The 13,647-nt window shown below is 44.4% G+C and overlaps 1 protein-coding gene across 1 annotated transcript in view; it reads right to left on the reverse strand.

The window, feature by feature from the left end:
* Nucleotides 1-293: 293 nt before the first annotated feature.
* Nucleotides 294-13,647, reverse strand: part of cacna1ea (calcium voltage-gated channel subunit alpha1 Ea) — an 84,045-nt gene continuing 70,691 nt past the window's right edge. The window contains exons 34-46 of the mRNA XM_082956592.1: nt 13,489-13,580; nt 13,238-13,400; nt 12,428-12,555; nt 11,164-11,260; nt 10,217-10,322; nt 9,983-10,090; nt 9,764-9,864; nt 9,556-9,662; nt 6,935-7,091; nt 4,936-5,064; nt 4,220-4,364; nt 3,794-3,975; nt 294-3,674 (exon numbers count right to left, since the gene is read on the reverse strand). Of these exons, the coding sequence (XP_082812718.1) occupies nt 3,117-3,674; nt 3,794-3,975; nt 4,220-4,364; nt 4,936-5,064; nt 6,935-7,091; nt 9,556-9,662; nt 9,764-9,864; nt 9,983-10,090; nt 10,217-10,322; nt 11,164-11,260; nt 12,428-12,555; nt 13,238-13,400; nt 13,489-13,580 (2,073 nt within the window). The 3' untranslated portion in view covers nt 294-3,116. The remainder of the gene's footprint in view (nt 3,675-3,793; nt 3,976-4,219; nt 4,365-4,935; nt 5,065-6,934; nt 7,092-9,555; nt 9,663-9,763; nt 9,865-9,982; nt 10,091-10,216; nt 10,323-11,163; nt 11,261-12,427; nt 12,556-13,237; nt 13,401-13,488; nt 13,581-13,647) is intronic.

A 13,647-nucleotide genomic window follows, 5' to 3' on the forward strand; every position in this document is an offset into this window, starting at 1 on the left:
CGGTTACAGAGGTAACAGGAGTGAGTGTAGTTTTGATCCCGACAGGATACAGCAAGACCCGGAGCCCAGAAGACGGTATCCCGGAGAAGGTCTCATGGGGAGACCTATCCTTTTCTTTTTGATTTATTATTTAAATAAACACCCTTGAAACCGAGCTAATCCTACTCTGTCCGTGTCTGATCTGTGTAAACGTCTTGACCAAACCCGCTGGTCTGCCACAACACAGATATGCAAATTGTTTTTGTCAAAGTCATAGACAGGCATCTAGACTGAAATATAGTATAAACAGTCCATTAAATTACACATGTATTTATTTATATATACTACATATATACCAGAACGCTTTTCTATACCAGAAATTCAGAAGCAACATAAAACTCATCATGTTTCACAGAGCAGTGGGCCCATATAGGCCAGCAGAACATTGGACCAAATACGTCCTGTTCACATTTCAGAAACATGTCAACAAAACAAATTACAACACGGCACATGATATAATATAAGCTCTCTTTTTGGCAACAATCACTGTTCAAAATGTAAACATGTAAACATCATTCTGTTGGGGTCTGATGAGAGAGAACGCCACTGAGTGCACATGGATCCGTCAACTGCTCTGAGTCGCCCTACTCACAGGCAGGCACATTTTATCACTATCACCATAACCATCATCACCATCACCATAACCATCATCATCACTATCACCATAACCATCATCATCACCATCATCATCATCATCACTATCACCATAACCATCATCACCATCATCATCACTATCATCATCACTATCACCATAACCATCATCATCACTATCACCATAACCATCATCACCATCATCATCACTATCATCATCACTATCACCATAACCATCATCATCACTATCACCATAACCATCATCATCATCATCATCATCACTATCACCATAACGATCATCATCACTATCACCATAACGATCATCACCATCACCATAACAATCATCATCACTATTACCATAACCATCATCATCACCATCATCATCATCATCATCACTATCATCATCACTATCACCATAACCATCATCATCACCGTCATCATCATCACCACTATCACCATAACACTCATCATCACCATCATCATCACTATCACCATAACGATCATCATCATCATCACTATCACCATAACCATCATCATCACCATCATCATCATCACTATCACCATAACGATCATCATCATCATCACTATCACCATAACCATCATCATCATCATCATCATCATCATCATCACTATCACCATCACCATCACGATCATGTTGCTACAACAAAGAGCTGTATCAGGGTAAACTCTCTTTTTATACAGCATTGTAAAACCTGTTGGCAAAAACTGACTCAGTCAGTGTTCAGAGTAACATGGGAGTTAACTTACAAATAAATCATAGTTAGGAATCATCCATAAACACATCCATATTGAAATAATTTGCATCAAAGGACAGATAGTATTCATTATGACATAAAAGGCAACACATCCTCAAGACACTTGATTCTATTTACAGGAAAATGGCTTTGTAGACTATATTTTTCAGTAGTATCCAGCACATGGACATGCTATGTCTGTTGTTTCCATATTGTTCTGTAGGAGAGGCCAGTTTTGCTGCTGTCCAGTGAGGGTCTGTAGTTCAGGGCTGGACCTCATCCAGGGCCTTACAGTGGACATCATGCGTAATCCAGTGAGGTGACAGTGACAGACAAAAGCAGGGAAGAGGGTCCTCTGTCCAGAGACACACTGAAGGGCACACAAGAACCCAACATATTTAGGCTGAAAATGACAACTAGAGCATTGACATGGAATGACGCTGGAACACCTGACTTTATAGTGATCAAAGCACCAGAGCTCTGGAAATGTACAGTATCTATCAGGTTAAGGTCTGGTCCTTGTCTCGTCTTGAAGTAGATCGTCATATCTACTGGAGAGAACATTACAACAAATGGAAAGGCCTTTCCTCTCACTGTGTTCAACAACCTTTTTTGTTCTCAGGTGAGAGCTCATGATCGGTGAGTTAACTGGTGCATACGGTCATTTCTGTTGTGACACCTTCTTCCCCATTGGCTGACTGACACGGAACCATTCAGTAGACGTCACTGCCTGAGAAATACCCCATTGATGTAGTGTGAGATGAGAGAAGAGAGTTGTTTTAAAGCAGTGTCTGTGACAACCAATGTCTGCTTCAGATCCATACAAACCTACCACTGTGTCATGATCCACAAAGATCTAATAACTGAGAACTTCCTTCTTATCTTACAGGAGGAAAAGAACACAATTTCAATACATTCCTGATACTTCAGTGCCACACTATTTTTCTGCTACACACTGTACTTAACACATACTTACTCTGTTTCATAGGTCTAAGAAGTGAGGAAACATTCTTTACATCTTGAGTTATTCAACTTTGTTATTAATCAAAATGCAACTGGTGAACGTTTGCACTGTACGCCAGCAGTCCCCATATCTTCCTTGTCTTGTTGATTTGACAAACATATTGCACTCCTACAAACACACACTCTTAGAAAAGAAGGTGCTACCTAGAACCTTTAAAGAAGCCTTTTTGGTTCCAGGTAGAATGCTTTTGGTTTCCATGTAGAACCCTTTCCACAGAGGGTTTTACATGGAACCCAAAAGGATTCTACCTGGAACTCAAAAGGGTTCCCCCTGGAACTAAAAAGGGTTCTCCTATTGAACTTTTATTTAACTAATCAAGTCAGTTAAGAACAAATTCTTATTTACAATGACAGCTTACCCCGGCCAAATCCTCCGCTAACCCGTGACGGCGCTGGGCCAATTGTGCGCCGCCCTATGGGCCTCCCGATCACAGCCGGTTGTGATACAGCCCGGGAACAAACCAAGATCAAACAAGGGTCTGTAGTGACGTCTCTAGCACTGAGATGCAATGCCTTAGGCTGCTGCGCCACTCGGGAGCCAGCTGAAGAACTCTTTTGGAACCCTTTTTTCTAAGAGTGCAGATACACACACGTACAGATGCACACTCAGTACACAACTTGACAGTGTGCTTCAAATTGAGGACCCCTGTCTTTCTGATACCCAGTTTTGCTGTCCATCTTCCTCCTCTTCTTCTCCAAGTCCCGGCCCTAACAGCGGTCATCCTCGTCGGTGTCACTCAAGAGCTCGCAGGCAACCACAGAGCTGGCCTGACCCAGGCGTTTATGGAAGTGTCCGTTGGGGACCTGCCAATTGTGTCTGAGCTGGGGGGCAGAGCTGATGGTGTTGGCCCGGCCCAGACTGGTTGCAATGGCCGCCTCGAAGGTCAGAGTCTCATCCAGGCCTGAGGAGTCTGGGCTGTGTAACGCCTCGTGCAGGGTCAGGTACGGCTCCGAGATGTACCGGTGAGGTGAGGGGTGCAGGTGACTGACCCCTAACCCTGGGCCACCCACCCCTATTACCACCCCCACCCCCGCTCCTGACTCTGGGGCTAGCCTCTCCCCCTCCTCCCTCAACGAGGGCTCCTCCGTCTCTCTGGGCGCCTCCTGGGTCCGGGCTCTGCCCTCACTGGCAGCAGGGGGGGAGAGGTGGGCTCGGCACACCAGGGGGGAGTAGGAGATGTGAGGGCGTGGCCGCAAGGGCGTCTGGGGGAGCTGGCGCCGGCCGCGGGGTGTGCTGGACAGGTCTGGGCTGCCTGAAGTGTTGCCCTGGAGAGAGAAGAGACCTCACACATAAACCAAGCTTCAATGATAGAAGGGACAGTGTTTGATAGATAAAGCCAGGAACTGAATAATAATAGGCTCAGGACGGTTGAGAGAACACTCACCTGTCTGTGGAGGGCATGTGTGCATCCCTCACTGGGGGAACGGGACTGCTTGCGTTCCTGTGACGGGTCCTGGCTCCGCTCCTCAGAGTTGCAGCGGGACACGTCGGGAGACAGCAGGTGACGCCTCTCTTTGGAGCGCCCCCGCTCATGATCCACTGGTTCCCTGAGGTTGCACCTGATTCCTGAGAGGCAGGGGGAGAGAGGGGAGCTATGAAGAGGAACACAGTATAGTAAATACACAGCCATCAGGGGGTATCTGAAACTGATAACTTCCACTGTTCTTCAATGGTTCTACAGTATGAAAGGGGTCAGGATCAGTGAATGGACCCCAAGCAGAGGCATAGTGAAAACATTCCAGCTTTAACCAGAGTGAAGGAAAAGGAGCCATGTAAACTCAGTGGCTGACTGTTACTGTGTGTAGTATACCTCTGATGCTCCTCTGTCGTGGTCTGTTCAGACGGTCAGGACTGACCCTCTTCAGAGAGTACTCCTCCTGCCACAGGCCATTCATACACTGATCCCCAATAGTAGAGAAGGAGCGCTTCATCGTTTTGCTGCCGTCTGTCCCCACCTACACACAAACAGATAAACACATACACACATACAGTAGACACACACACACATATAGATATACAGACATATACACACATATACATTTGGTTGAGAGAATGTGGGAGGGTAGAAAGTGTGTGGAGTTCTAATCTGAGTTCTGAGCAGAAGACTTTCTCTCATCCACAACACACATTCCATGTTTAGCACATGGTATTTATATTGTGCTTTTCAAGGAGCCAAAGCCACTTCCTATCCATATTACCATGGACTAAAAATACAACGTTTTGGGGAACCTGGCACACTGACATGTTTGCCACGCAAGGATTTACTAGAAACCATCAAAGTATGCCATCCACACTGTCAACAACCATTGAAGGTAGCAGCTGAAATCAGATGTGTATATACTGTTGCAACCTAGTTAACACCCAATCCTCCTCCACTTCATGGCTGATTGCCGTATGTATGTGGCTGCACTGCTCCAGTGTTCAGTCCCTCTGAAGCCCCCACAGAGGCTGTCTGCCTGGGTCCTGTTCTCTCTGAGGCCCCATGGGTAGAGGAGGGGAGGTGAGGGGCTGTACAGTAACAGGTACCTGTGTGTCTACAGCCAGCCGAGGCATAGAGGAGGCTCGGATAGAGACTGCCCGCCCGGGCACCCTGAGTGGGGCATCCTGCCTGTTAGTGGGGCAAAGGTTGCGGTTAAACTCTTTGCGCTCCGGAACCTATATAGTCAGAGAAAGAAGGAGGGGAGAGAAACACAGCAGAGTTCTAGTGTGTGAAAACAGAGTTGGCAGCAATGACGTCAGAGGACCAGCAGAGAGCTACTGTACCAACACGTCACAAGCAGATGTAGTATGCTGACTGAGATTTTGTACAGTATCACTATCGAATAGCTGTACACCCTCTTTACTCAGATTAAAAGCACTGGCAGAGCACAACGGCAGCCAAAGCACTGTGTGTTGGCAGTGTAATGTATTCATTTTTCATTATTCATTATGAACCTGTGTGAGTGGTGACTGTCTGGAGTGCTCAGAAGTACTGTGGGTTGGAGTACCACTGTCAAAGAGGGGCTGACAACCAGGCGGGGCAGGGCAGATAGGAGGGGCTGAAGGGAGGAAGGGGGCGGTGTCTACATGCGCAACAAGGGCTTAAAGCTTAAGATGGAGCTTGAATAACTGAAAGCCATGAAGCGGAGGCAAGAACCAGTCACAGGCATGCAGGCATAGGAAACCAAAATGCCCCACTCTTCACTGAAGAGCTGAGAAACCATAACCACGAAATATGAGCAGTATCCTCCAACAGAACTCTGTACAGCTGCTCAAAGAACAGAGAGATGGATGGGAGTGCCATATGGCATATAGCTCTGTTGATGACAAAGGTGCCAAATACCAACACAGCACAGTTAAACCACAAAACCATGAGAAGAGTGCTGACACCAAACCACCAGAGACAAGCCGCCGTCTCCGTCCCTGTTCCATTCACACACTTACAGTAAGTCACACGCTTTCATGTGGTCAAAGTCACACTCCCCACAGTGCCAAAACGCAAAATAAGCATAATACGTATGGTTCATCAAAGCCTATGACGGAGAAATTATGATACCATTCAAAGAAATGGGTGAGTAGTGATAAATGCCTTAAACAAGGGACACTGTGTGGAGTGAACAGCATGGTGAGACATTGCCATGGTGAAGTTGAGAATGACACAGAAGGGGCCAGACAGCTGTATCATCGACTGCAATCCAGCTCTGCTAGATAGAACTGGCTTGGACTGTGTAGAGTTAACTAAAGTAGGTGTGTGTTTGAATGGTTTTGAGTGTAAGGTAAGAGTGTGCATGACTCACAAATGAGTGACCAATCTGTTCTGGGTCTAATAGCTATGATGACAGTCTGATCAACAGCAATGCTTTTTAAAATGTTGTTTCAGACAAGAGTTTGATGATGAAGCAGAATATACTGGCACCATACATCAAATATTTCAACACAAATCACAAATCAACACCCTCCCACGACCACCCCCCACCCAACTCCACCCCACTAATCAACTAGCGTCAAAATACCGAATATTGATTGGGCCGGGCCTCTTGTTTAACTTGTTAATTTGTGGACAGAGACAGCTAATTGGCTGGACAGTGACACAGAGATGGATGGGGGAATGGATGAGTCAGAGTGAGTCCAGTCAGACGCTGCCTCTCCTGGGAGAGACAGCCTCAACCCCCACCCCTCTCCTCCCCATCTCTCTGGATCACAACCACAGCCTACCAGACCATAACGCAACCCTTCTCACTCCATCATATCTCACTGGAGGTTTACCCATCAAAAGTCTACTAATGCATTATGTTTGTAATAATAACACAATTATTGCCCCATTAAGTGTGTAACACAGTAATACATACATATAACATACAATGTGACATAATGTATTGTACTGCTTAGTTGAGGGAGCTTGCAAGTAAGCATTTCACTGCACCGTTTATACCTGCTGTAAACTGTGCACGTGATGAATAAACTTTGATTTGATTTTGATTTGATTATAGTGCGTTGAGTGAGTGTGTTCATGGGGGTGTTCCAGTACTTGAGACCCAGTCCTTACCAGTGTGTGGAGCTGGTGGTGGAGCTGGTGGTGGAGCAGGTGGTGGTGGTGATAGTTGTGGTAGTCCTCCTCTTTGTCCTCTAGGTCCTGGGACATGGGCTGCATGAACATCTCCTGAGGGGATATGGGACTCAAGGCCACAAATCCTCCTCTGGTCCTGATGGAACAGATAGGAAGACAGACAGACGCTCAGAGAGGCATGCCTATCTAGGATGAACACACACATATTAACTCCATCTACAGGCACGCACACACAGGATCAGGGACTTCAGGAGTAGGGCTGTGACGGTCATGACATTTTGTCAGACGGTTATTATCATGCAGCTGGTTATTGTGGCTCAGTTGGTAACGTGTGGCACTTGAAACGCCAAGGTTGTGGGTTCAATTCCCACGGGGGACCAGTATGAAAAAAAGGAGAATCAAATTATGAAAATGTATACACTCACTACTGTAAGTCTGCTAAATGACTAAAATGTCAATGTAAAAAGACTTGTTGGTCTCACTGTAATTGACCGTTAATTAACGTAAACATGTTTAGCATCTCCAGCCCTCCACGCATATGAGCGGCATACAAGCCGCTGATGAACACCTTTGGAACATCTACATTTAAAAATTCTAATAAATCAATTTAATATACACCATCACAATAAATCCATTATTTATTTTAGTCAGGTCTAAAGAAACGTTATGATACGAAGAAAATGTATTTCAGAATAACAGCATATGAGTAGGCCGACTATATGTTATCTGGCTATGCTCCATGCCATAAGCTGTAGGCTTGTTCATTTAGCAGACAAGATATGCTTAAGTCCTGTGCCATTATTTTATATTATATGATTTTATAGTAAGAAGAATATAATTGAACTAGCTGAATAAAATAGAAAGGATATTTTTACCATTCCGGAGCATAAAAATCATTTGAAACAGGTTCTCCTATACACTAGATTTAGAGTTATTTGGCAACTTTAGTTGTGAATGATACAAACCTTAGAATGTCTTAGAAATGAAAACATATATAGGCTGCATGATGCGGCAACAAGCAATATAATCTTGTCTTTGCTAATATGTAAAATGAGTTTGGATTTAGAATGGCCCATTATCAAATGGGCAGGAACAAGGACAGGATAAAAATACATGTTATCTGTATGCACTGGAATAGCGAATGGAGGCCTTGTGCTTTCCCGCTGGTCCGGTAGGCTACTTTGGTTTTATAGCGGAGCTATGCTTAATATGAGCAGCTGAGAAATACATATAAGAACACTTATTTCACTCCATGCATCACTGTTTGAGGAGCATGCGCTTGCTGTGTGACAGGTGATATTCTGCCCAAACTCTGTATGCAATGGGCTCTCCAACCCTGTTCCTGCAGCTAGCCAGTGCTTGATTTGGGATACCAAGTGAATGAAATCTGTTCGGGAACATCGATAGTAACATGTTTTCGCAAACAAAACATATTTCACTAAACTGTTGACAGCCCCTCTGCATGCTTGAGAAAGGAATAAAGGAGAGAGGAGGAGATGGAAATGCACGGTGGTGACAGATTCTGTAGCTAAAGGTAATGTGCCACCCAATTCATTTTACAAATACTTTAAAAAATCCCTATTACTAGGCTATTCACAATCAAATACAAATTCACTATAATTGTAGGCTACCTGTAAGCTACCCTGCCCTGGACAATGAACCAACAGCAGCGTCTAGGGCTCTCTACCAGAATCATGGATAGACATTTTGGAGCAGAGCATAAGGTAACCAGTCAATCCAGTATGCATAATAATACAGTCCACCACTCTCAAAGGCAATTACTCTAATTTGTTTAATTTTAAAGTATAGGCCAGACCAATTATGCACCAGACATTTTAAATCAGTTTTGTTTTTTTCTGCCATGGGTATTATGTGGTAGGCTATGTATTGTATAACCGCACAATCATCATTTTAAACAATTTTTTCCCTACCAGGCTTGAGCTCATAAGTCTATGCACATGTATATGCTCTAATATGTGTATAGGTGTTTTGAATGAATCATCACCTTAGAAAGCGCTGTCCATTTCATTGTATTAGGCTTTGAAATAACATCCACAACTACCATGTTTTACACTTAATGCAACCTGCTGTTGAACTTCTGTCTTCAAACTGATCATCACAGTGAAGTCAGTTTTAAAAGCACTATACTGTTTTGATGATATGTGTTTGTTGTGATTTTCAATTGCAATTGCGAGGATGTCAGAGTGGTTAGAGGGACAATAGAGCGCTGAGTACCAGACCATTAGGACCTGATGGAGGGACAATAGAGCGCTGAGTACCAGACCATTAGGACCTGATGGAGGGACAATAGAGCGCTGAGTACCAGACCATTAGGACCTGATGGAGGGACAATAGAGCGCTGAGTACCAGACCATTAGGACCTGATGGAGGGACAATAGAGCGCTGAGTACCAGACCATTAGGACCTGATGGTAGTTAGCAAGTTGGGTACAATCAAAGCATGTCCAAAGTGCTTAAGAGGAGATTACCGTAACTTAACGGTCACGTGGAATTTTACTGCGGTTATGACTCATGACTGCCGGTGTGGGGGTAATATGGTCACTGCAACAGCCATATTCATGAGTATAATAACATATTTACAGGGCAGATCCAGGGCTGTGGGGCAGGAAAGGGAAGGCTTTGGCACTGCAGAGGATCTCTTGAGGCAGAGAGGACGCGTCCATACGCTGGAACATGGGAGCGTGTTTCTATAGAGGGTGAGGATGAAACAGGTATAGTATGAGAGTATGCAAACTACTGTTAAGAGGAGATGGTTTCCTAACTATACTGTACATAGAGGTATATATACCTGCTCCTCCAGCTGTTGCCTGAGCTTCTTGGCTTTGCTCTGCTTGTAGTAGTCCATGATCATCATGGCTGCGTAGATCTTCCCAATGGTCATATGACTGGCTGGAAGACCAATGGCATAATGTCACTAATTTGGAATTCTTTGAAAATCATAACTCCTAGAGTAAATAGTTCAATTACATTGACTAATGCCAGTGGTACCATACATTCTGACTGTCACCTTTGTGGATGGGGACGAGCAGGTCCAGGGTCTTCTGTGAAAGGTGTGACCAAATGACACTTATCTCCTTCTGTAGATCTGAATCCATCTGACCTCGGTCCTCCCCTCCTGGAACCACCACAACAACAGCAGATCAAGCATGCAACTTATGGAGGAAATTGATCAACAGTATGTGGAGAAAGTAGAGAAAAACAAGGTTATACTAAGTATATAGCATGTTAGCTAGCGCCTGACCTCTGGCTATCTTCACCTCGAGGGCGGTTCGGATCAGGGCCATGAGGGTGGAGGTGAAGTGAACTGACATCTCTTCATCCACAGGCATGTTCATCAGCACCAGCCTCTGAGGGTGTCCATGGAAGGGACAGAGGGGGAAGCAGGAAATATATCTCATCAAACAGGAGACAACATGATGCAAATGGGAGGAGCTAGCCATTTGCAGTCTTAATGTAATACTCAAGTCTCTACTTGATAATATGCTTTCACTGTTTAAGCTAAACTTACAATATAAGGATAAAAACACATGTGTTAAGACAATACTCTAATAAGAATGACATAGTAAGAACAGCCAAGAGACTCTCACAACACAGCGTACACAAAGAGGGTGGGTGCATCTCTGCCATTGTACATGCACACATATCACAAAATAAATGACAGGGAAATGATATGTGAAAAAAAGCAACAGAGTGCAAGGGCAGAAGGCACATGCATATACTTATAGGAAGTAATCAAGAAACACTGATTGAGGAAGATTGTATGACATTCTGACACTGTACAGTGTGGCTCTATGAAATACATGTCAGGTTTATGCACCCGTTTCAAAACAGCTGCATTCTTACTGACTGTAAAAGCCATTTACTCCTCAGACAGCTCTTAACACACAAAACATCAATTAATTACTCAGTCAGTTCTCTGCCAAGATGCAAACCAATAGAAAAAAAGAAAACACCAAAGCACAATGCTTATTTATTTTTACTGTACGTATTGTCATCCACCAATCAAAAAACACCATTGTAGATTCTCTTACAGTTGAACAAGCGACACATTACGATACAATAGACAACAGCCATTTCCCACACTTCATTTGGAATTGGGATGATCCGGTATATGACAGAGAGCAAGGTTTTAGTTTGCCGTCTCCATTGACCTAACATAGAAACTTTGCCTGTCTGTCTTTGGTCTACCTTATAAGCCACTTTGGATGGACATTTCTTGCCGAGGCCTAGAGGTGGCGACATGAGGGTCAGCATTTCATACATGTCAGTGTAATGAATACGCCCGCTGGGGAGGAGGCAGGGAGCAAGGCAGATGACGAGGAGGAAGTAGAGGAGGAGGAGAAAGGGCAAGGAAGGCATTCCAAAGGAATGGAGGAAGAAAGGAATATGTAAAAGGGAAAAGGGAAGAGGGAAGAGATATCAGAAAGAGGGTTATTCAATGGCATTACACAGAAAGAGGAAAATGATTAGATCAGGTTCTGGTCTTTCTACGCAGACCTGGCATAGAAAAGAGGGAGCGGAAGAAATCTAACATGGCCAAAGGAATGACAGTAGGGTCCTCTGTGGATCTGGCAGATACTTACTTCACATCCTAAACCTGTACTGCTGACACTTGTCAGGGAGGGACTTACAGTAGGCCATGAATTCCCCACCATAACACTTCTCATCCTTCTAGGACCAGTCAGCTAACCCAGAGGTACCAGATCCAACCAGGCACAGAGAGCCAGGGTATCACAGAAAACTGATTTTGTGTAGTTGTTAACTTTATACTACATTTTCCAATAGCTTATTGCTCTGCATCTACAGAATTAAGTGCATCATTTTCTGTATGTTAGAGGAACACCCATCTCTTTGTATCTTGAAGCCATAGCCCAGTCATTCTTTGGCCTGGAGCAGAGCTAGAGCTGGCCCCCTCCAGCAGTGCAAGCAGGCCTAGAGCAGTAGTAGTAACTGGTAGAGAGGAATGGAGGGGGTGGGGGGCAGAGCAAGGATCCCAACGGAGGAAGGGGTTGAGGGAGCGAGGGATAGTGGTGGGGGAGCCAAACCTTGCAGGCCACTATGTAGGGGCAGTTCTTTCCAAAGCCCAGGGGAGGTGAAATAGTACGTACTACTTTGTACATCTCCTTATAGTGAATCCTTCCACTGGAAAGAACATACATTTATGTAGTTAACAATGAACATAGAGATTCAGCTTTGCTGGAGTTTACCAGAGCCGAAGTGCCAGCATTGCCCTAAGATAAATAACCTGGAAAGCAAAGCACCAGGACACAATGGACAGCAATTAGCCAAATATGCAATACCTTTCATATCATGAGATGTTTTGGACATTAGGGCTATATGGTGGTCTTTGTAAGTAGGTGGGAGTAACATTAGAATAACTGTACATTAGTAAATAATTCACATATGTGCCTCTACTTTGTATGTGTTGTCTTGTGGTGAGCCTCTGACTTACCAAGCAGCTCGGTCATATTCACCCCAGATACGAACAAATTCATCCAGGTGGTGAGGCCCCAATATCGAGGAATCCCGGGTGAGGTACTCAAAGTTGTCCATGATTACAGCCACAAACAGATTCAGCATCTGAACAGTGATTAGAGGAGGTCATAGACAAGGAACTACAGTATGTGTGTATGAAAGTGAAATATATATGCATGTAGGTGTCTCCTTCAACTTCTTCCGCTCATTTCTGGTAAGAGTAGAAATCTTAGAGTAGCACAGTAGGACTCTTTGACTAGGACAGTAGACCTCTTACAGTAGGACTCTTAGAGTTAGGACAGTAGGACTTTAAAGTAGGACAGTAGGTATCTTAGAGTAGGACTCAGAGTAGGACAGTAGGACTCTTAGAGTAGGTCTCAGAGTAGAACAGTAGAACTCTTAGAGTAGGACAGAAGGAGTCTTAGAGTAGGACAGAAGGACTCTTAGAGTAGGGCAGTAGGATTTTTAGAGTAGAACTCTTAGAGTAGAACAGTAACTCTGAGTATGACAGTAAGACTCTTAGAGTTAGGACAGTATGACTACTAAAGTAAAACAGTATACCTCTTAGAGTAGAACAGTAGACTCTTAGAGTAGGACAGTAGGACTTTTAGAGTAGGACAGTATACATCTTAGAGTAGAACAGTAGGACTCTTAGAGTAGAACAGTAGGACTCTTAGAGTAGGACAGTAGGAGTCAGAGTAGGACAGTAGGACTCAGAGTAGGACAGTAGAACTTTTAGAGTAAGACAGCAGGGCTCTTAGAATAGGACTCAGAGTAGGACTCTTACCAGAAATGAACTGAAGAAGATGAAGGAGACAAAGTAGAAGTAGGCAAACTCAGTTCCACAGCGCTCCTCGTGGTCTGATGTTAGAGCTAAGGGGTCTGGCTCACACTTCTGCCCCCCTAAACATGACAGCATGATCTCCTGCCACGACTCCCCCGTGGCACTCCTGCAGGCAGACAGCGGTGTGTCGTTCAGTGACTGAAAATGAGGCCCGGTTTGCCACTGTGTGACACATGAAGGATATGCTACTGTACCTGAATAGCAACATCAGAGCACCAAAAAAGGTCTTGAAATTGTTGTGTTGGTTGATGTGAGTCTCCTCATCCAGTCTAATGTTTCCAAAAACCTTGAGGAATATTCAGGCATATATCATGAGATATGTCCTGACTCTGTCTTGTACACAGAACCGACAG

Source organism: Salmo salar, chromosome 10, assembly GCF_965601325.2.
Source record: "Salmo salar chromosome 10, fSalSal1, whole genome shotgun sequence".
Classification (NCBI taxonomy): domain Eukaryota; kingdom Metazoa; phylum Chordata; class Actinopteri; order Salmoniformes; family Salmonidae; genus Salmo; species Salmo salar.